Consider the following 21355-nt stretch of genomic DNA (forward strand, 5'->3'; position numbering starts at 1 on the left):
GTAGCACCAGGGGAGGTTTAGGCTGGGTATTAGGAAAAATTTCTTTGCTGAGAGTGGTGAAACACTGGAACAGGCTGCCCAGGGAGGTGGTGGAGTCACCATCACTGGAGGTGTTCAAGGAACGTGTGGACGTGGCACTGCGGGACATGGTTTAGTGGGCATGGTGGGGTTGGGTTGGTGGTTGGACTTGATGATCTTAAAGGTCTTTTCCAACCTTAATGATTCTGTGATTCTGTATTTGATCTCCATATGACTGCTGCTGTACACTTTTACTTTCTCTTTCCTGTGTATGGGACATGCGCAGGATAGGTTTGGGAGAGGTGGAGAAGTACAGGATGTCTCCTCCTGCCTGGGCTGCAAGCTCGCCATGCCCTAGGAGCTGTCATTGTGGGTTTCCACAACGATGGGACCTGGACCCAGATAACATGAAATAAAGAAATTCTCAATTAGACAACAGGATGAACATATTTAAACATCATGAGGAACTACGGTCTTTATATGTGTTCTGTGTTTTCTAACGATACGAGCCGTCTAAGGCAAGACTTGAGGAGATGGATAATAATGCAGGTGTCCTGCATAAGATTAGGTTGGGTGAAAAATAGAAAAGCCTTTTTCAAAGACCTGAGAGCAATCTTCTACTCACCAGTCCACCACAGCATCTTTTATTCATCCTCATTTCTGTTTCCAGAATTTCTTCCTCTTGCTTCAAGCCCTCCTACAACTACCTCCTAACACATTACAGTCCCGGAGAGGGGCTTGTTCAAGTCAAATAAGGGTTTGTTGGGGTTTTTTGTTTAAGACATTGATTTTGCTATTATGTTCTGTGATGGGATGATATATTTTATTTGCACATTGTCCTTACCCTTCGTAATCCTAGCTAGCTGTTTTCAAAATCCCTGTGCTGTCAGGCAGTGGTTTGCTGTTAAGGCGGTGGCAGTGCATGACGCTGTGCTTGCGTCACAGGGCGATTTCCAAAGGGGTAGCTGCTCCATGGACTTGGTTGAAGGGAAATAAAGCTGATGATGTTCCGTATAAACAGTGTAGTAAAATCTTGATAAGTTTTCAGGTGACTGTTGTTGACACCCAGTCTTTACAGGACGGTGTTTTTGTGGGTGCGGTGGTTTGGTTGGGTTGTTTTTAATCTGCCTGTGAACTTTACACCCATATGGAAGGGAGAGCCAAGCAAGAATTAAATGCCAGGCATGGCTGATGGCCGCTTTGGTTGTTTTGGTCCTTAGTTGTAGTAATTTAAGTGTTAGGCGTTTGCTTTTGCCAAAATCAGAGGCTGGAGGAGAGCGGAGGCGCAGCTGAGCCCTGCTCTGCCTGGGCACTGACAGACCTCCACGAGGAACGTGGTAGAGCAAGGGGCTCTACCCTTAGTAATGACAATCTTAGTGTTTTGCTTAGGGCTTTTAAAATAAATACATTGCTACTATAAATAAAAATTCAGCTAAGTATAATGTAGCTGATAAATGGCTCTGCTGTAGGATTGTCAAGCAGTTGTCAGTGCCCTGCTTCTTGCCTGGTGCCCAGGGCGGTGGAAGAACAAGTTACTAAGATTGGTCTGAATATGTAAGAACATGGGCATTGGGAAAGGAAAGTAACTTGTTAGTAGTATCACTTCCCAGAATTTTAATGAAACTAATAAAAAGGGAATTTCTCCATAGATGCTGTTCATCTTCAAAGCTTAATTCAAAATTGTGTTGAATTTAAATATGATAATATGGATAAGAGTAATCTTATAATCCATGTTTTAATTAAAACTTAATTTCAGTGATACAAGTTAGACACGATTAGTACAACTAAACTGGTTTTTCCTAAATATCAAAACTTTCACTACTTTGCAGTGAGAAGCGAAGAAGAGTTTTGTCTGATAGACAAGTACGTGCACACTGAAATTATATTGCTGTATAGAATGTTCCAAGATAATAGGGTTATCTAATACATTTGATAACCATTGAACTAGTACAGTATTTTTTAAAACAAAAATAAAGATTTTTGATTGAAGCATCAAGAAAACTCCATATAAAAGAACATGGAAAGAACTGAAGGATACTAAAAAAAAAAATCCAGCTTTCCTTTTGCATGCTAATTTGATGAATGATCCAAAAAGACAAGGTGCTTTTGATTCTGAAAGGAATAGTTACAATTTATTGCATGTCATAATTTTAGCTGACTTGATTTTTAAAACATTTGTTGAATTAAAATGTTGGCTTTATTCTTATTTTAAACACAGATACCTAGTCTGTATGGCTCAATCTTTCAGCACTCCTGCCATTTTGCTTCCTACAAGAGTACCATGAAATTGCTACCATGAAATTTCCCTTTCATAAAATCAGAATATTCTGCGTTTTACTGCACTGCCATTTACTGGAGAAAATGCACTGCCATTTACTCAGAGTATTTAACTGTATTAAAGAAATATAAACCAGTATTTATTTATTTGGATATGCATAAATAAATGTATATTTCCAAGTAGATAAAACTTTATGCTATCAAATATGTGACAGACTATTTATACATGATACTGTCCATAGCATTCAAATAATTCCTGGTTATTCAAATATTAATTAGTTATCCAGTATTAATCACAGTCAGGATTCTTTTTCTTCCTCTTGTATTTTTACTTGTTATGTAGTATAAATGTGAAAGCAGCCTGGGAGTTGCAGTAGTAAAGCTTTTAAGTCCTTTCCAAATGTTGAAATTTCTTTAGTGTTTACTCGATGAATATTTCATGGGTTTCATGCCCATCTTTACAATTTCTTTCCACTACTGATGTATTAACATGCAGAGGTAATGAATTTATCGGGTGAGTGAGAGGTTAAAAGGCAGCAAATGGTGCGGCTTTTGATGCCCTGTTTATTACTGGTTTAAACTTTCAAGAAGTTAGTGTGTGTCTTTGAAGATAACTGAAGCAATGTATAGAATGAAGTCTTGCTATACGATAGCCAGAAAGAGACCCAGAGACGAGGACTGTAACGTTAGATTTGTGGGGCTTCCTTCATGTAGAAAATGAGGCATCATCAGAAATTTGAGTTTTGAAGAAGGAGGCTGGCTCGTTTTACTTAGTATTTAAAAGCCAAAGGGATGCTTTGCTGGTAGACACTCAATTTCAAGAATCAGTTTGAAAAGCAGAACTTCAGAAATCGGTGGTTTTGGATTGGGGGTTGGACTAGATGACCTTTAAAGGTCCCTTCCAACCCAAACTAGTCTATGATTGTGTGATTGCGGCGGCAGGCGGGGCTGTGCTCTGTCCGGCTGTGCGGCATTCGGCTCAGGGATGGCAAACGCAGGCACTGTTCTTGCATTTGCTGCTGCTTGCCTTCTTGTGTTCTGCAGGCTGTGGACACTGGTTTGTCTTCCCTACCTGTCTTTTTCTTTTACCTTTCCTTTATTTTTATTTTTTTTTTAATTTGGGTTTGTTTTTCATACGTACCAAACGCATCTCCTGGTTATCAGCTGCGTATCTGCTTCTTCTCTGCAGTCAAGGCAGGGTGAAGCACAGAGATTCTCTGCAGGCTTGGGGCTTTCTCTTCCAAAAATAGTGTGAGAGGGCTTAGTCTGACCTTTGTGATATCCCCCTTGACATGCCCCATCATCACAGCATAAGCTCAGCCGGACCTCCAGGAGACAGGGTGGCTAGATGAAAACGTAGAAAGGAGGATAGTTCTCCTTTTATTGGGTTAACTTGTAGGTTTTCAGCATATAGAAAGCACACAGTGATGTGCAAGAGGCTTAATGATAATAACTCAGTCACTGGTAAATCTGAACAGAAAGTTCAGCAAACAGAAGTTGAGCACTTGCGGAAGTTTTTACAAAAACAACAGCAAATAATTGAAATACTCTGCTACTCACCCAATCTAGCCATTTAAAAAATGCCTACGTCCGCAAAAAGTACTAAGGGCTACCCAAAATATGTCACCTGGGTGTGCCTTCACCTTAGCATCAGTCCAAATGATGGCACGAGGACAGCCTGTGCCACATGCACATCTGCACTGTGAGCAGCGTCCCGGTACCCCCAGCGAGGTGGTAACATGGAAGAGTTTCTGTCCCGTGGCAGTGTGGGCTTTGGTGAGCTCTGCCGGTCCCTGCAGTTGTTCTCCGTGAATTTTGAGAGAGTTACCTGCTCTGTGGGGCGTGTGGGGAGCATTGAAAGACTACAATAAAAATTGAAGATGCTTCATTGCCCTTTGAAACATGAACAGGTGAAGGAGTAATATGGAAGATACTCGACACTCTCATGCATGATAGATTATCCGGTCTGAAGTATCCCCTAAATTAATGTGTGAGGTCTTGCTCGGTCACCAGGCAAGCTGGCTGCAGAAGTTAATGCAAGCTGGACTGAGCTCTTCAGCAGAGACATGTCTAAGAGCTCCTGTATCCCGCACGTGGCGGGTGCGTAACTCTGGTAGCAGTTGTGTGTAAGTACCAACACTGTGGTAAGCTGGGAAGCATTGGGTTTTGTGCCTGCAGGTGACGAAACACCTCTATTAAAATTTGACCAGAATTGTATTCATAGTCATGTATTTTGTACTGTGGCACTATTTAAGATTGCATGCACTGTGTTTGCCATGTGATGGATAAGGTCTGTCTCGCGTGTTGTGACAGCCGCTCTTCATGTAAAATAAATGTCAGAGGAGGTCGGGGTCCTTTGCAGGGCTGGATGTCTGAAACAACAGTTCTGACCCAAAACAGAGGCACGTGTCACTGCCCAAAAGCCTCTGTGGTCAGATTTGACTGAGCACTCTTTAAAGGACATTTGGGTGTCTGCTGAAGGGACAGCAGAGATGAAGGATGCACCCTGAAAAAACCCACTTGAAGTCTAACCCAAATGATGGGTGACAGCAGTTGAGTGTTAGTTTTGGAGAGGTGGAGGGTTAAGTTCTCTGTTGTTTGAAAAGAAGTTCAGACCTGTGAATAAATAGTCTGCTGTGGTGTTTCTCCTGTGCTCAGATAAACAGTACCTTGTCTGTTCTCTGTCGAGCACCGGAATAATTTCAGGTACCTGACTTGCTAATCTAGGATAAGCCACGTGCCTTGCCTTGTGAGCTTGCTTTTGTGGAGGGAGAAAAAAGTGCTTTAATCACACTTTTATTCATGGGCCGTTTTACCGTTCAGCTCCTACATGCAAAGGAACCGATCCAGGGATGAAGAAAACCAAAGTTTGGGAGAGAGTGTGGAGGGAGGATCACGGGACAGTTACTGATGTGTGTACACTGCTGTTAGTTCCCCTTTTTTTCTTGTGGGTGGTTTTATTTTTGACACATACAGAAAGTGGGAACATCATAACCCTGAAGGAAACGGTGATACATTTCCAGAAAGCCGTTCAGATGCCTGGGCTGGTGGCACAGGGAATGAAGCTGGGAAGAACCCATGAGTCAGCCTCGGTGGGTGGCAGGGGAAGCACGAGGGGTTGCCACCATCCTCCTGGCAATAATCCTCCTCTCTTGTCAAGGTGACAGTCACTATTTCATTGTATTTCTGAAAAATACCCTGGGGATGATCTTTTTCGTGTGGCTGTGAACAGAAAGCCCTGTGGTTTTGGACCACAGCTCTTTTTGTGTTGGAATAGTGGAAAATTTTCCCTGATAGTGGCTGCAGTAGAGATCTGTTTTAGAGGACATCTGCCTCTTCTCTGTGCATTTACTCATTAAGTTTCAGTTGTCAATTTTTGAGGCAGCTCAAAAATTGTCAATTTTTTCAGGTTTTTTAATAGAAATTTTATAAAATTTTTATTGTAGTCTTTCAATGCTCCCCATGTGCCCCACAGAGCAGGTAACTCTCTCAAAATTCATCGAGAACAACTGCAGGGACCGGCAGAGCTCATCAAATTTATAAATTTTTTTATAATTTTTTTCAGTTGTCAATTTTTGAGGCAGCATTGATTAAAAAGATATTTCAGGTCTGTCTTTAAGTCTCCCCTTAAAATCCCACTTAATATGCAGACAGTTATGTTGGCCAAAGATCTTTCAGCCTCTGAGTCTACAGTGGCCTAAGCCCGCTTGTAACTGAAGAAGGGACTGTTTGTGGGTTTTGACCTAATTTCCTTGTGAAATGGTAGTGGTTTAGTGGGCATGGTGGGGTTGGGTTGATGGTTGGACTTGATGATCTTACAGGTCTTCTCCAACCTTAGTGATTCTGTGAGAGGTGCAGTCTTGATGCAGAGAATTGCAGGGGTTGCTCTGTCCCTAACTAAAGAAATGTAGACAGTAGTCTGGCAGGAAGTTGAACTTCTCCTGGCTTGGGTTGAGGCTTTGCGTGTTTGTCCGGGAATCAGTTTTCTGAAGACACCCCAAAAATGTGGTGTGAGGTATGTCAGTTCTCTGAAAGGAAGAGACGGGTGATTTTTGTATTGTGTAATGAACTGAGGGAAATTTTAATTCCCTCGTGACTCAAACTTGTTGTTTTTCCCCCCTTGTGTCATGGGTCTTGACACAGAGCCAATGATGAGACCTAACACAAAACCCCGAAATCCTGGCAGATTCCGAGATACTGAGTCTGAAATTTCTAAGCTTCAGGAGTGGGCTAAAGTGGCTCCTCTTTGCCTGTGACGGGCAAAACCAGAGCGCGATATTGCTAAATACCACACAGAAATTGTTAAGCTGCTTCTGGTGATGCACGTTCATCCAGACACTCCTTCCAATAGTGATGTTCTGAAACCCTGCCAAGTGATGGTTTCTGATTACAGTTTTGTCATGCCTGTCACTTTTATCTTTATATACCACTTAAAAATCAAGCTTCATGCATTTTATTGCCTTCCCTTTCTTTGTACTATTGTGTTGACTTGAGATACCTTCTTTCCTTGTATGCTCCCAGTGCACCTATGCCTCTAAAGGAGGTTTTGCTGAGCCCTAATACCTTGTATTAGGTATCCAGAGAGTTTCCAGCTGCTCACAAGACACAAACCAACACACAAATGGTTTTGCAGCGATCAATTCGGGCCAGTCGGTTTATCCACATGAGCTCTTTTCTATAATATTGCAGGTGTTACGTACTACTATATATTTACTGTAATCTTGTGCTTTCATGGTATTTTATGTCGGGGCTTGTGGCAAGATCTCTTCAAAAAGCCTTTGCTGCAAGTAAGCAAAAAGAGAGAGTTTAGGGAAGTGTGAATGCAGGAGGTGTTGAGAGAATCACTACTGCAGTTCTCAAAGACAGCTGTAGGAATGGTGAAGAACTCCTTAAAAGTGTGCAAATGTAGTTTAAAAAGAAAAAAATGCACCAGCCGCACCTCGAATGCTGTGTTCAGTTTTGGGCCTCTCACTCCAAGAAGGACATTGAGGTGCTGGAGCGTGTCCAGAGAAGGGCGACAGAGCTGGTGAGGGGTCTGGAGCACAAGTCTGATGAGGAGCAGCTGAGGGAGCTGGGGGTGTTCAGTCTGGAGAAGAGGAGGCTGAGGGGAGACCTCATCGCTCTCTACAACTGCCTGAAAGGGGGTTGTGGTGAGGTGGGTGATGGTCTCTTCTCCCAAGGGACAAGTGACAGGACAAGACGAAATGGCCTCAAGTTGCGCCAGGGGAGGTTCAGGCTGGGTATTAGGAAAAATATCTTTCCTGAGAGAGTGGTGAAGCACTGGAAGAGGCTGCCCAGGGAGGTGGTGGAGTCACCATCACTGGAGGTGTTCAAGGAACGTGTAGACGTGGCACTGTGGGACATGGTTTAGTGGGCATGGTGGGGTTGGGTTGGTGGTTGGACTTGATGATCTTACAGGTCTTTTCCAACCTTAGTGATTCTGTGATTCGGTGAAAAATTGCCTTAATTTTGGAAGAGTGTACATTGGTAAGATTTCTAAACAGCGCAAATGAGGAAGGCTGATGTAACGATGGTAACGATGGAGAAAGCGGGGGGTGCGGACCCCCGGGGAACCGTCCCAGTGGATGCCCTAAGTGGGGGCTGCTGCCTCGGGTGGCTCCTCTAGCTGTAACTGAGGAAAGATCGGCCTCTTTCTGTATCCTCTGGCACGGGCAATAAATTTTGGATGTGAAGCCCTCATCCTTCCCTCTTAGCAAGATTTCTACCACTGCTGTTACACTAACTTGGATTGATTCGTCTGGTTGGAAGGAAAAACAGGTAGCAGGTTTGTATTTTGCTTGCTGAAGGCGAAGGTTGAGAGTTTTGCTTGCTTAAATAAAACATGTTGTTTTTTAAATTATTTTAATGTGTTAAATATTGAATTGTTCAGTAGAATTAAAAGGTTACAGAAGCATAATGAAACTGAAATTAAAGAGTTGCATACATAAAAATGCTATTAACAGAAGGATGAGACTTGCAATTTATACTCGGTAAAACAAAATTTCAATTTTTTTTAATCTCCATTCTAAGCATTTGTTAAGTCTCATCCTTCCTGCTTGTTCTTATATTTATATGTTATATATATATTATATATAATACAAGCCACAGAAGCTGCAGCAGTTTGCACTGTCCCCTCCGCCTTCCCCTCCGTCGTGCTCAGCGTGTGCTTTACAGCCTGGTACAGCCAGCAGCGGTGGTTGGAACTGGTAAATGAGATGTGCTTAAAACACATGTTGTATCCCTGGAGTCAATAAAGTCTCTACAAAGGGTGGCATTCTTGGGTGATTTCTGTCTGGCTGAGAAACAGCTGATGTGCGTAGGGGTGCTGCAGCAACCCTTTTGAATGGGCTTCAAATTTAGCTTAATACTTTGTACCCATTAAACTTACTCTAACTAGAGGGAAATTCTTTGATTAACCAGTCATTCCAAAAATTATCCTTGATATTCTCAGCAGCAGGTAGTTTGGTTGTGCTTTTGAAGGGGTGGGAAAAGTAAAAATATTGAACTTTCAATTTCAGCTTTGCATGTATTAAATAATTTGTGATGCTTTTAGTAAGTACAAGCAGATTATTGCATAGAACCACAGCTTTATGACACACCAAGCAGAGTTTCTGTACCAGATAAGGCAATCCGTGTCTGTAACATTCCACATTTGCTCTGTTCAATCCACAGACTCTACAGAGGAGAGCAATTTACACAAGGACCTACTGACTTCGATGCTGATTCTGCTCCTGGTCTTCATCATTTTCATTCTGTTGGCTGGCTATTTTTTCAGGTAGGTCTGTGTGGAGCTCTGCGTGCAGAACTAGCTCAGGCTTGTTTCGATATGATCTAAGGAGGAAATGAAATGCATACTTATGGTGAGGCAGGAGCCTCCATCACAGCGTAGAGGAGGGTGCCGCGGCGGTGGTGGCTCTCGCTGTGAAGATGAACAGGAAGAGTTTCTCCAGAATTACATGGTTGGTAAAGACTGGTTGGGAAAAATGTTTGTTACCTTTCAGCATACTTACTCGGATTAACGTGGTGTGTGTATTTCAGGTTCAGGAGACATAGGAAAGCTGTTGTGAACTCCGGGGACAAAAAGATGCCAAATGGGATCTTAGAAGAACAAGGTATGGAGAGCTTTGCTTTCCTTCTCACTGTGAATTTTCTTTGTGTACACACATGCTCGTTTGCTAATTAAGAATTCAGTTACTCAGCTATGTTTGCTTTTCATTTATAATATAAGTTACAGGATTGTTATTAAGAAGAAAAAGGTTAAAAAAATAGAGGTCCATATTTAAGTGTGTGTGTATAACCTTAACTTTCAGTTGTTGGTTTTAAAAAATTTTCACTTTAAGTTGTGATACAGAAAATATTTCTTTGTAAGTGTTCCTCGTGCTCTTTCTATATGTTTTATTAGGATGCCAGCTGAGATCCAGGTTTCTGGTACGGTGATCTTTGTATTCAGAGAAAGGATTGCAATATTTCTTCTTAAAAGGAGATAAAATAGATCCTTAACTCTTTGTGAAATTGGGCTGGTTCCTAACGTAAAGAGAAACAAGGAAGGGGCTGAGACAGGGCAGTATTGTAAGCCAGCGGCACTAAAATAAAACAGGAGCTGAAAATGTTTTCCACTGGCTTTTTCAATGTGCTGGCTTTGTTTCTGTTAGCGGGGAGCCCTTGGGGTGGGTTGCTCTGTGGGGCTCAGTTCAGACCTAGCAAACGTGGAGGAGCCGTCTGTTTCTTTCTTACAAATTATTTCAACCATAATAAAGAGAAAAAATTAATGATAAAAAGAATTTGTGCCGGTTCCACGTCGCTGCGTGTGAACCCAAGAGTGGGTTAACAAACCCGGTGGCAGTCATAGAGAAAGTCAAACCTCTAAATACAGCCGGCAGCTTCCTGTTGGGTCGGTGCTTGTGCACAGGAACCCCGGCGAGCGCGGTTTGGAGATCCCCGCGGTGGCCCTGCGCCGGCTAGTACCCCTGGCCGCTGAATGGGTAGTGCAACCACCAGCGAGTTTGAGTTTGCAAGTGGAAATCGCCCTGTCATTATTGGACTGTAGAGAAGTGGTCTGCCTTTCTGTTTGCCTTTGGGTGTGAATAAAACTTGTCTTCAGCGAACAGCGGGCATAATCCCTCCACTTCCTGCAGCCGTCCTGCCAGGCAGCCCGTGGGATGCTCATTTCAATTTCCAGCTTGCCAGTTGTGCTCTTGAAGGGCCGTGAAGGCAGCAGGTGACGGTGTCCTGAGGCTTTATTGCGCTATGCGAGCTGAGGTCTAGGTGGTGAGAAGTCCAGGCAGCAATCCCTGGACGGAGCAGTGCTGCCGCAGAGTGATGGCATGCCGGGGCTGGGCTGAGGCTTCGGTGATCTGGGGCAACAGAGAGCAGCAGCTCATCTCAGTGCAGAGTTTCTGTTGTCTGCTCAGTTAAAGTTTTTTGGGCTTTGGTGTTTTTTCCCCCCAAATAATCTAGCATATCTCTTCAGTGATAGATACTATAAGCTGTCCTGCAGTCCCTGCCCTGTGGCAGAGCAGCTCTGGGTTGGTGTGCTCTTCGTCAGCAGAAAGAACCTTCTCCTTTTCTAAATAAAACTTGGTCACATTTTAATCTGGTGTAAATACGGAAACCATTAGTTTTACCAATAGTCATTCTGCTTTAATTTATTCTGCTCTCAAAGCAACTACTTGGCCTGTGGTTTTGGATTTTTATTTAATTTAAATCAGCTTTATTACCGATTGAAGTCTCGTGAGGAGTATGTTTTGGCATCTTCCAGCACAAAAATTAATTTGCAGTTGGAAATACCTTGTTGTCTGTTGCTCTGGACGTGCCTTTAACACGTACTTTCCTTGTACCGACAGAACAGCAACGGGTGATGCTGCTCAGTAGGTCTCCCTCGGGCCCGAAGAAGTATTTCCCTATTCCAGTTGAAAACCTCGAAGAGGAAATACGGATGCGATCAGCAGACGAAGGGAAACTCTTCCGGGAGGAGTTTAATGTAAGTCCTCACATGTGGAGTGGACGGCTGCGTGGCGAAAAGTGGGGGGCAAATCAAAACATCTGCAAATATTAACAATTCTTTTAAAAGTGTTTGGTGCGTGACGTCGGTATCTTGGAGCCTCGGCACTTGTTGCGTGAGCGTCCTGGTGCTGTTTGTACGTGCTGTGTCACGCGTGGTAACCCTTTATCTGGACAAAATCATGAAGGTTAACTGCTTTATGATACAGTGATGCCAAATCTGTAATATATAAACTGTTTGACACTTGCTAACATTTAAAGAAGGTCTTTAGTATTTGCCTGAAAGCTGGAGGAGAGGAAAATGGAATATGAATCTCTTTAGCATTGATTTTCTTGGTGATGGTGGAGGGTGTTTTTGGGGAGTCTGAGTGTTTGACCTCTATGGGAAGTACGTAGAGGAGAAGACACAGTGTGGCCTTTAATATTGCCCTAGTGAGGTCTGACTTTTTTTTTTTTTTTGGTAATTTGACCTTTTGCTCTTTGTTATCATCCCATCACTTCCCTATTTGCAGCGCCCTGTGCCCTAGCACATACATTTCTATGAAGTATCTCAACTTTAAGTGGTTTTCTTTAAAGTGTTGCCTTGGTCAGGAAGGAGATTTTATTTTCTGCCGATAACCTGAGCTTCAGTCGCCTGTGGTCGTGTAGATGAGTCTTAACCGGAGTCTGTGCGAGCTGCTGCAGAGCCGGTTTCTATGGAGAAACCCGGCGCGATGAGTCTACTCTCGCACGTCTGCATTCGGGGGCCTTTTCCATACGTCTATTATTTCTTTTCACTTCCCTTCACAGCAGAAGCAAGCTGAACAGAGCAGTAGCTTAAATGTCAAATACGGAGTTGTCAAAGCCGATGCGTGCACTGATTAGACCGTCTGTTAAGTTACCTTCTTAATTGGTAGCATATTTATATCTGCAATTTGTTTGATGATATATTTAAAACACATAATTCCTTTGCCTTATCAGAGAGGGAGCATTGTGGAGATACTTATCAAAGTCAACAAAATGAATGTGAAAACTAATTTGTCAAGATGTGCGCCTGTGAATTTTGACTCTCCTGATTAATTCGTTCTGCAGTCAGGAGCAAAACAAGCCATTTATTTTTATTCTTAAAAGCTGCTTTGCTTGGATCATTTTCCGCACCATGCTGGGAGTGTGTGAGTTTCTGTCTGCACACAAGCGCTGAGTCTGAAAACTGGGGTCCGGTCCCCGTAACTGAGCAGTCTGAGCAGTGACGGGGGGTGATGGTACAGAAATTCTGCATGATGCCTTCTGTGGGTTTTTGTCCCCGCTGTCTCCTGTGGCTGCTTGCGTGGATGTATGAGCTATTTGCTCGAGCCTGAGAGGGGAAGAAAGGGTGAAAGACAGTTGAAAATCAGAGTGATTGATGTTGTAGTATAAAGCAGGAAAGCTGACAAAGAGAAGTCTGTAATTGCAGAACGGGAAGGAAAGGGGCTGAGAAATCAAGACCCTTCAGCTCAGACATCCGTGTGATGACCTTTCCTTCAGAGCATCCCCTGGCACGCGGAAGCCCTGAACTCAGCTCCATCCTCCCTCCAGCTGGGGTTACACCTGTATCTGCCCCTCAAAGCCGTAGCTGCCAAATCCTGCAGTTTTTGGGTGGGTCCAAAGCCGTCCCCTTTGCACAAGCCTTTGGGCGGGAGCTGCTGAGCCGTGGCGGACCCTGACTGCAGCCCAGGGCTGGGGATGCTCAGCTGGTGGGGATGCGCCAGGGGATCTCTGCCCACTGCGGTGTTTGCTTCACACGGCCTGATCTGATGTGTCAGGTGTTCAGGCGTCTCCGGGAGCGCAGATACAGCGTCTCCGTCACGAATTTGAAGCAGATTTAGGCCGAAAACAATGAGTCCTGGGAGCCAGCAGTGGCCAGGCACGAGCACCAGCCAAAGAAGTGAGGTCCCAAGGGATTTTTCTGGTGAAAAGAAAAACTAAGTGCTGATAGATGACGACACGCAGCAGTTAGAAAGGATTTTTGAGGACAGTCCTCTTAGATTTATGTGCCTAATGGTGTTCTTCAGTATTTTTTATTTTATCCTTAAAGCCTAAATTACCCTTAAGAAGTACATTGCACTTGTTGCACTTGTACAGTAACCAAAATAGCAGAGGCTCCTTCTACCCTCAGTTGTTTCATTTTTTTATTATTTGATTTCTTTGTGAGCATAGAACACTAGAAAGAGTGTGTTCTTTCTAGACAGAAGAAAAAGAAAAAAAGAAGAAACAAAAAATCTATTTCTTTCCATATGGGCCCTTACCTCCATTTATCATCCATAATGCAAAGTGAGCTGGGTGTTTGAAGTTTGTGATGGCTGGCTCATTGCCTTGATTTTCAGATTAATGTCTGAAAACCTTCCCGTAAGAATTTGCTTTTGAAATTTTAATTTTGACTTGATTAAGACATTCCTGTGGCTCGTGCAGTGAAAAAAAGGAGAAAAAGAGGCGATGGTGGGGTAGATCGAGCCCCTCGGAACCTTCAGAGAGATTTTAGGATTCCTGGGGAGTAGGAACAGATAAGGCTGCGGTGGCAGCAGATGACCCAGTGCCACCGAGACTCATCGGCTCCTCGTGATTCGCAGGGTGATGGAGAGGACGTGATGAAGTGCATCCTCGATGAATCACATCCTCCCCTCTGAAGATGGGTGGGAGCGGCGGAACGGGCTGTGTCCTTGCACCGGGGTTCAACACCCGCTCTAAGCCGTGCAGCGTGATGTTAAAGGAGGTTTCTAGGGAGATGCCAGGGCTTTACAGGAGTGAGGAGCAGGGAATGGAGAGATTATTTTGCCGGGGAGAATTACTTTTCCTGTGTTTTTCACATGAAGATGCAGAACTTCTATGACTGTTTATTGGGAATTTGTTGCCTGACTTTTGAAGTTGGAAGAAATTGTGTTTGAAGTGCTAATTATTTCTTTGTATGTGAAACATAAATTAAGTTTCTGTGTTTTCTAAATTGTAAATGTACTTAATTAGTAAAACCATGGTCTTCATTCAAAAAAGGAATTAAGCAGTTTGCTAAAAGCAGCTTTCTTTTTCAACTCTTTTTTCAACCTTCTCTCTCTCTCCTTTCTTCTACTTACATTCGCAAGTTTAAGTGATATAAGTAAAAAAAATCAAACCCACAAACACACGTTGCTGTTTCCTCTGTGGCGGTGGAGAAGTCCTCCCCGTGCTCCCCCTTTTATCCCGTGTCACCCTGACAACACGGATTGCTGCTTTTAAGGGGAAATTCCGAGCCTCGCTCACTGCCAGGCAAGCCAGGACAGTTGCTTTAAGCTGTACAGTCGCTTACCATTTTTTTCCCTTTCCCCGTGTGATTCAGACTGGGTGGTGGGAGGTAGAAGGGTGGGAGAAAGTGGTTGTGCGTTCCCAAACCGCTGGGATTTTACCTCGGTGGGATCCAACATGCTAACACTGTTTTTTAGGGGTTCAATACAAGAAGCTTGATGAAACTTGGTTCTTGTTTACGGCATTCGCAGTGAGGGGGCAGCTGAAAGCGCAGGGCAGGAGCCTCGGGCCAAGTCTCTTGGTGAACGCTGCCTTTTCCGACTCTCCCCTTGCCCGGGGCTCTCCGCCACAGCCCGAGCTCGGCCGCTTGGCCACGGTGGTGGTATCTCAGCAGCTTCTGCGTGGAGGTGGAGGGGCTCCACCTCAGTCACCTCCTTGTTTTCATCTTCACCCTCTTCCTCTCCGTTTCTTCCTTTCATCTCATTACTCTGCAAGAGTGCTTTATTTTTTTGAGCTTGACTAAATTTATCTGCAGTCTTAGATCTCGCTGATTCCTTGCAGAATTTGACTTGTGCTCGTACAGCCACTTTTAGCATAAAAGAATCGGGATTTATTTTTGCTTCCTCCCTTTCTGCTGGAGTTGGGCCCTCACCTGCGGGTCTCGGCAAGATGTTTGATATTTAATGTCCTTAGCAGTCAGCTATTAACAATCAAACTCTATTTACGTTCTTGAACCAACTGTTATTGCTAAAAGTAGCTGTCGGAGCCGAGCTCGAGGGAGCGGCGCATCGCGCGGCTGGGTCACGGCGCTGTGAATCACCGCGGCAGATGGCACTTAAAGCAGCGGCTCAGAGTTTAACAATTTTCTAAATAACTGACATCTCTGGTGGAAAAATTACTTATTTTTCCAGAACTGCTGAACTCGTTTTCTGTAGTGAAATCTGCCAGGACGTGGTTTCCTGTTTTAGAGTAATGAAAGTTATTGCGGGGAAAAAAAATGAAATGTGTTTAATTCTGGTGGCTGCAAGGCGATATGTATAAATGCAGATTTTCCCTGAGCCTTGTGCAGTCAAGAGTTAGCTGTTTTCTAACACATTGACTTTTGTGTCTTTTTTTTTTAGTCATTAACACCTGGATATGTGCAGGGAACATTTGAAACGGCAAATAAGGAAGAAAACAGGGAGAAAAACAGATACCCTAACATCCTGCCATGTAAGACATTACCTTTTCTTTTAAATCAGACGATTAACTGGCACTGAGCATGCTGGTAGTAGTGTTCATTTGCTGAAAATACCCAAGTAATGTAACTTCACCAGTCACAAATGTTCTTCATATGTTGTCCGTGCAAAACCTGTCTGTTTTGTGGCATGTTTCTAGTGTTGATCGTCTCCCGTTAGGTTTTCTGCAGCGGTTAGCAGGTGCTGCGCCGTAAAGCCTTAGCTCTCACGGGGTTCTACCGAATTTCACTATGTTAAGTGGATATTTTAGTGTCTCAGGTTAGTTTTGGGCAAGCAAATATGGCAAAATTTGGGCTTCCAGTATTGTAGAGCTGCAGTCCTGCTGACCTCCAGGTGTGGAAGCAAAGCAAGAGTTTGTGGAGAAACTTTCTTGATGAGAAGTAGGAGCAATACAGGAGAGAGCTGGTTTGGGAAGCGTGTGCTTAGCCTGGCCTCCCTTTTGTGAGGATGTAAGATATTTCAGGTTGATTCACATGCAAACATGCTTGTGATGTGATTTCTTCCAGATGATCATTCCAGAGTGATTTTGACCCAAATCGATGGAGTCCCACCTTCAGACTACATTAATGCGTCGTATATAGATGTAAGTTGACAGTTTTCCACTGTTGGCCAAACTGCAAACTTTGACTGTGAATTAAATAAGTATTTTTCTGCTTGCGTACATTGGCATTTCATCTTTTAACGGCTGTGATATTTATTTCCATAGGGTTATAAAGAAAAGAATAAATTTATCGCCGCACAAGGTAATTTATTCTGATTTCTCTATTCTGTACGTCTTATGGCTGAACGTACTTAATTTTAGACGTGTTTTAAAGGTTATTTTCAGCTACAGATGGTGGCCAAATGTGAGGTGGGATTTCGAGGTTACAGTTTAAACGAAATTAAAGCGAATGTGAGGTAACCCACTGCCTTTAGACCCGCAGATACTGCTCTGAGCGAAGAGGCTCGCCTTCCCCCCTCCACCCCCGCTTTGCTTCTCTCTTCTTATTTTTAATCTGCTTACTGGGGGGTTGAAAAACGATGTGTCCTAATAATACAGTCTGTCTAAGCGATCCTGATACAGAAATTAGCATTTTCACATGAATTCTTATGCGGTATTTAGTGGCAAATTTTGTGAACTTTGTTGCCGCAATCCCAGGCACAAAGCAATAGCTGCCCCTGCCCTTCAAAAATACTCCCGTCCTGCTTGGCACGATGAGCAGCTCTCAAGACCAGTTGTTCATTGTGGTCCCACATAATGTTGGACCTCGGCGTGGGGGAGAGCTGCAACGTAGAATTCCTAAACGATGCTCCTGCCGTAGCCCACTTAAAAGAACGTTAGTAATATTTCAAGAGAGGAGATATCTGCTAGAAACATAGATTTGAGTGCATATGATAGTGTAAAAGAAAATATGATATTTTTTAAAGAAATACATGGTATATTCAAAACCTGAGCAGTCTGCAGGAAGCACAGATCTGGGTGGGCACCCAGCGCGCAGGGGCAGAGGGTGTTCATGCTGGTCTCCATCACCCCTCTTGAGCAAAGCTGTATTCTGTCTGCAGGACCGAAGCAAGAAACAGTTAATGATTTCTGGAGGATGATGTGGGAGCAGAAGTCAGCCATTATCGTCATGTTAACCAACCTGAAAGAAAGAAAAGAGGTAAAGAGCTTTCAGTTTGCTCTGGGATGTCTCTACGAGAGCGTGCTCCAAAAGCAGTCGTGGTCGCTCAGCATCTGGCCAGTCGCGTTTCTGACCGCTTCCTTCTCCAGTCCCTGTTAGCACATTGGAGTTTCTGCTCATAAATGTAGTTTTCATTTCCAAGATACAAATCCATATACATAGATCTCAAGGAGAAAATTCTGATAGCTAATTTTGTCCTGCATAGCCCATAGCCAAAGGCAAATTCTCAGGCCTGTGTTATCACAGCGTAAGGCTGCGCTTGTGGGTGGGTTTGATTAGAAAGGAAGATAAAAACTTTATTCATTTTTCTGAGAGCTAGGTTTCAAAATTCTTTCTGCACATGCATGTAAAAATTAAAAAACAACACTTTTTTCTTATGAGAGTGATGCTGTTCCTTCCTGTCCCCCCATTCCTCCTCGTACGCGTCTTGCTCCTCCCGTTGTGCAAGACTTTCTACATGTACTGGCTGAATGCCGAGACGCACACGAGTAGCATGAAACATTTCACTTCATTCCCGCTTCGCAGACTTGAGAAACTAAGTTAAAATATTAAGGAAATGTATAATCAGAAACATAAAAGCTGCTTTTTAATTATTTTATTATTTTATTATTATTATTTTCTTTTCCCCTGGGGGACAGTTTGCCACACTGAGCATGCTACAGCCTTATTTGAAATATATCAAGTCCTCAAACATGTGTGTCCAAGAAGTGAACCTTGTTTCTCTGGTGACTACACCTAAAGCATAAAAATAAAGAGTCAAGACATCACAGTCCCTGCAGTTAGGCACCCCCTAACAAAAAAACCAAACCAAACCAAAAGCTGTTTAGGTTAAAAAACAACTTCAAAGCTTTTCTCACCTTCTCTGCATAAATTTAAGCATCAATAGCAGTAGCAAAGCGTTAAAGCTGTATTGTGCCGGATGAGAAGCTCTGCATACTCGTATGCGTGCGTATGTACACGATTTTCAAGTAACTTCATTGTTTTATGAGTGACCAACAGTGGAAGCAGACTCAGTGTTAGAAAACTCACTGTATGTTTGTGCAGGAAAAATGTTATCAGTATTGGCCTGACCAAGGGTGCTGGACTTACGGAAATATCCGCGTGTCCGTGGAAGATTGCATAGTTCTGGTGGACTACACCATTCGCAAGTTCTGCGTGCAGTCGGTAAGTAACTATAATGCTCTCGCTGGGTCTTCATTTTAATTTTTGAAGCAAATTTTTACAATGTCAAATATTTGCTTAAAAGAAATTCAGGAAATCAGTTAAACGCATTTGCAAACCGGGAGGGGTGTGACACCTCTCCTAGGCGGGTGAGCAAGCGCTGCGGGTCAGCACACGCAGCGTCCGCTACGGTTCAGTGGGTTGCAAGAGGTTCTGTTCGGTTTCTTCTTGCCTGGAGCCAGGGGCCACAGAAAGTCATTCCTTGTGACTGTCAGGGAGGGAGCACAGGAGCGGTGCCTTGACCTTTTTGGGGACAAATTGCATAGATAAATAAATGAGTGAATTTGGGTATGTTTGGGTATTTGGAGTAGACTGTGGATATCAGTTGGCCAAAGTCAGCCAGCATTGCAGCTTGGTTTCGGTGGTATCCTTGGTCTCTGGTGCAAGTTAAAGCTTTAGATAATCAGAGAGACTTTGTGCTTGTCCATGGTGTGTAGCTTCATGTGGGAGCAGATTGCTAGAGATCCTCACCCCCTAAAGGGAGGGCTGCTGTGTTTGTAACGCAACACCCGTCTAATTCAGATTGAAGACTGAAGACAATATGGGCTGGTGAGAGGTGATAAACCACGTATAGCTGTGTAGAAGTACCTGGAGAGCTCAGAACCCCTCAAAATACGGGTGGATTCATTCAGCATTAGTTGCAGATTCTGAACTGTGAGGCAGTCTCTGCTGACTGAGCGTGCAGATCGCTTCGGCATGACTGGTGATCGCAGATAAGGCATCGCTGATAAAAGTGCTCAGAGAAACTGTGCTCAGAGGCAGAATGGGAAAGAAGGAACTCTACAGAGATGTACATACTGTGGATAAGCTGAAGGTCTGGAAAGTTTATGAACGGACCCAGCTGCCTTTCACTTGTTGATCACTGCTGAGTATGTGTTAGGAGGATTTGGCTGTCCGTTAATGGAGAGCAGGTAACCTTACCAAAGCAAGCGGCTTTCTGCAGTTAGAAAGCAATGGCCTTGACCCTGGCCAACAGACTGCAAGCTTGTGAGACAGACACGCTTCCTAACCTTAAGGATAGGTTGTGGTTAGTGAATGCAGGTGAAACGATGCTGAGCGCCGCTTCTGTAGTATCTTCTCTACAAGTGGGCCCCTCACTCCAAGAAGGACATTGAGGTGCTGGAGCATGTCCAGAGAAGGGCGACGGAGCTGGTGAGGGGTCTGGAGCACAAGTCTGATGAGGAGCGGCTGAGGGAGCTGGGGGTGTTCAGTCTGGAGAAGAGGAGGCTGAGGGGAGACCTCATCGCTCTCTACAACTGCCTGAAAGGGGGTTGTGGGGAGGTGGGTGTTGGTCTCTTCTCCCAAGGGACGAGTGATAGGACCAGAGGAAATGGCCTCAAGTTGTGCCAGGGGAGGTTCAGGCTGGATATTAGGAAAAATGTCTTTCCTGAGAGAGTGGTGAAGCACTGGGACAGGCTGCCCAGGGAAAGGGTGGAGGTGTTCAAGGAACGTGTGGATGTGGCATTGTGGGACATGGCTTAATGGGCATGGTGATGGGTTTGTTGGGTTTTTTTTGGTTGATGGTTGGACTTGATGATCTTCCAACCTTAGTGATTCTATGATTCTGTGATTCTCTGTTATTCTTGAAGAGCAGGACAGATTGTGAACCTGTCAGTGTTGGCCATTAGAGGGGCAGCCCTTCTTTCATTATTCATACGCGGTACGGCGAAAGCTGGTGTTTAGCATCTCTTAGCGGTGCAGATCCTGAACGTTTAGGCTGAATTTTGTGAGTTTCATCTGAGGCTGCTAAAAGAAGTGTGAAGATTTTTGTAAGTGAAAAAGGACTTAGGATTTGATCCGTTATTAATGTAAATTGTGAGTCTTACTCTTTGCACTCCTGCTCTGGGATTATTCCAGTTTTCACTGCAAAGATGCATTTTAATAATATATGGTAATTTTACTCTGTGTTTGTCTTTTACGTACACTGTAAACTTCTGATCCTTGAGTCGGGCTCCGAGTGTTGCAGGAATTAAAGTCATAAATAACCAGAGCAGTTTGTTTATAAATCTTTGCATGAAAAATGAAACGTCAGACTCAGAGTCTGTGTGTTCCCTGCAGCTTCATGACGGTTGTAAAGCTCCGAGGCTCGTTACGCAGCTTCACTTTACCAGCTGGCCTGATTTCGGGGTGCCTTTCACACCTATCGGGATGCTGAAATTCCTGAAAAAAGTCAAAACGTTGAATCCTGCCCATGCTGGACCAATTGTGGTTCACTGTAGGTATGTATGTGCTCTCCAAGCCATTCTCTTAGCTTGGCCTGGAGTTACGTGTAGAATATCAAGGCTAAATTTTAATCTTCTGTTCATAGACTACGAAGTTTGTTTGTGTGTGTGTATGTATATATGTATTTACTTACATATTTATGTTCATATATGTAAAGGGCAGTAATAGGCTGAGCTTTCTGAGAGCCCAGGGTAAAAACAATTTCAAAAGATCTGTCTTTGCTGGCACTTTAATACTCAAACAGAAGTTGTTGTTTTGGGTTTTTTTTTATCCATGAGTGATACCCAGTGTTTGGTATAAATATGCTCTTTGTCAGAAAAACAGACTTGTAATACAAATCTGCGACCTTTGCTGCTAAATGCCCCTCTGAGAATTCATCCCCCACTTCTCCCACCATTAAATTGCAGTTTGCTATGTAAATTATCTATTAAATGCCTAGAAAGTTTTGAATAAAGACTTGCATTTAAGAGACTTGAATGCTGCAAT

The 21355-nt window shown here is 43.7% G+C and overlaps 1 protein-coding gene across 3 annotated transcripts in view; it reads left to right on the top strand.

Annotated features, from left to right (window-relative positions):
- The first annotated feature begins 8973 nt into the window (after nucleotides 1-8973).
- Nucleotides 8974-21355, top strand: part of PTPRE (protein tyrosine phosphatase receptor type E) — a 29823-nt gene continuing 17441 nt past the window's right edge. Inside the window, exons 1-9 of one of the 3 annotated variants that reach the window (XM_059821558.1) lie at nucleotides 8974-9070; nucleotides 9334-9407; nucleotides 11139-11275; nucleotides 15648-15738; nucleotides 16271-16347; nucleotides 16471-16507; nucleotides 17307-17404; nucleotides 18470-18589; nucleotides 20687-20865. In XM_059821558.1, coding sequence (XP_059677541.1) covers nucleotides 9012-9070; nucleotides 9334-9407; nucleotides 11139-11275; nucleotides 15648-15738; nucleotides 16271-16347; nucleotides 16471-16507; nucleotides 17307-17404; nucleotides 18470-18589; nucleotides 20687-20865 — 872 coding nt within the window. In that variant the 5' untranslated portion in view covers nucleotides 8974-9011. The remainder of the gene's footprint in view (nucleotides 9071-9333; nucleotides 9408-11138; nucleotides 11276-15647; nucleotides 15739-16270; nucleotides 16348-16470; nucleotides 16508-17306; nucleotides 17405-18469; nucleotides 18590-20686; nucleotides 20866-21355) is intronic. The other 2 variants (XM_059821561.1, XM_059821559.1) reach the window with 2 other exon arrangements.

This window comes from Gavia stellata, chromosome 9 (assembly GCF_030936135.1).
Source record: "Gavia stellata isolate bGavSte3 chromosome 9, bGavSte3.hap2, whole genome shotgun sequence".
Taxonomy (NCBI): Eukaryota; Metazoa; Chordata; class Aves; order Gaviiformes; family Gaviidae; genus Gavia; species Gavia stellata.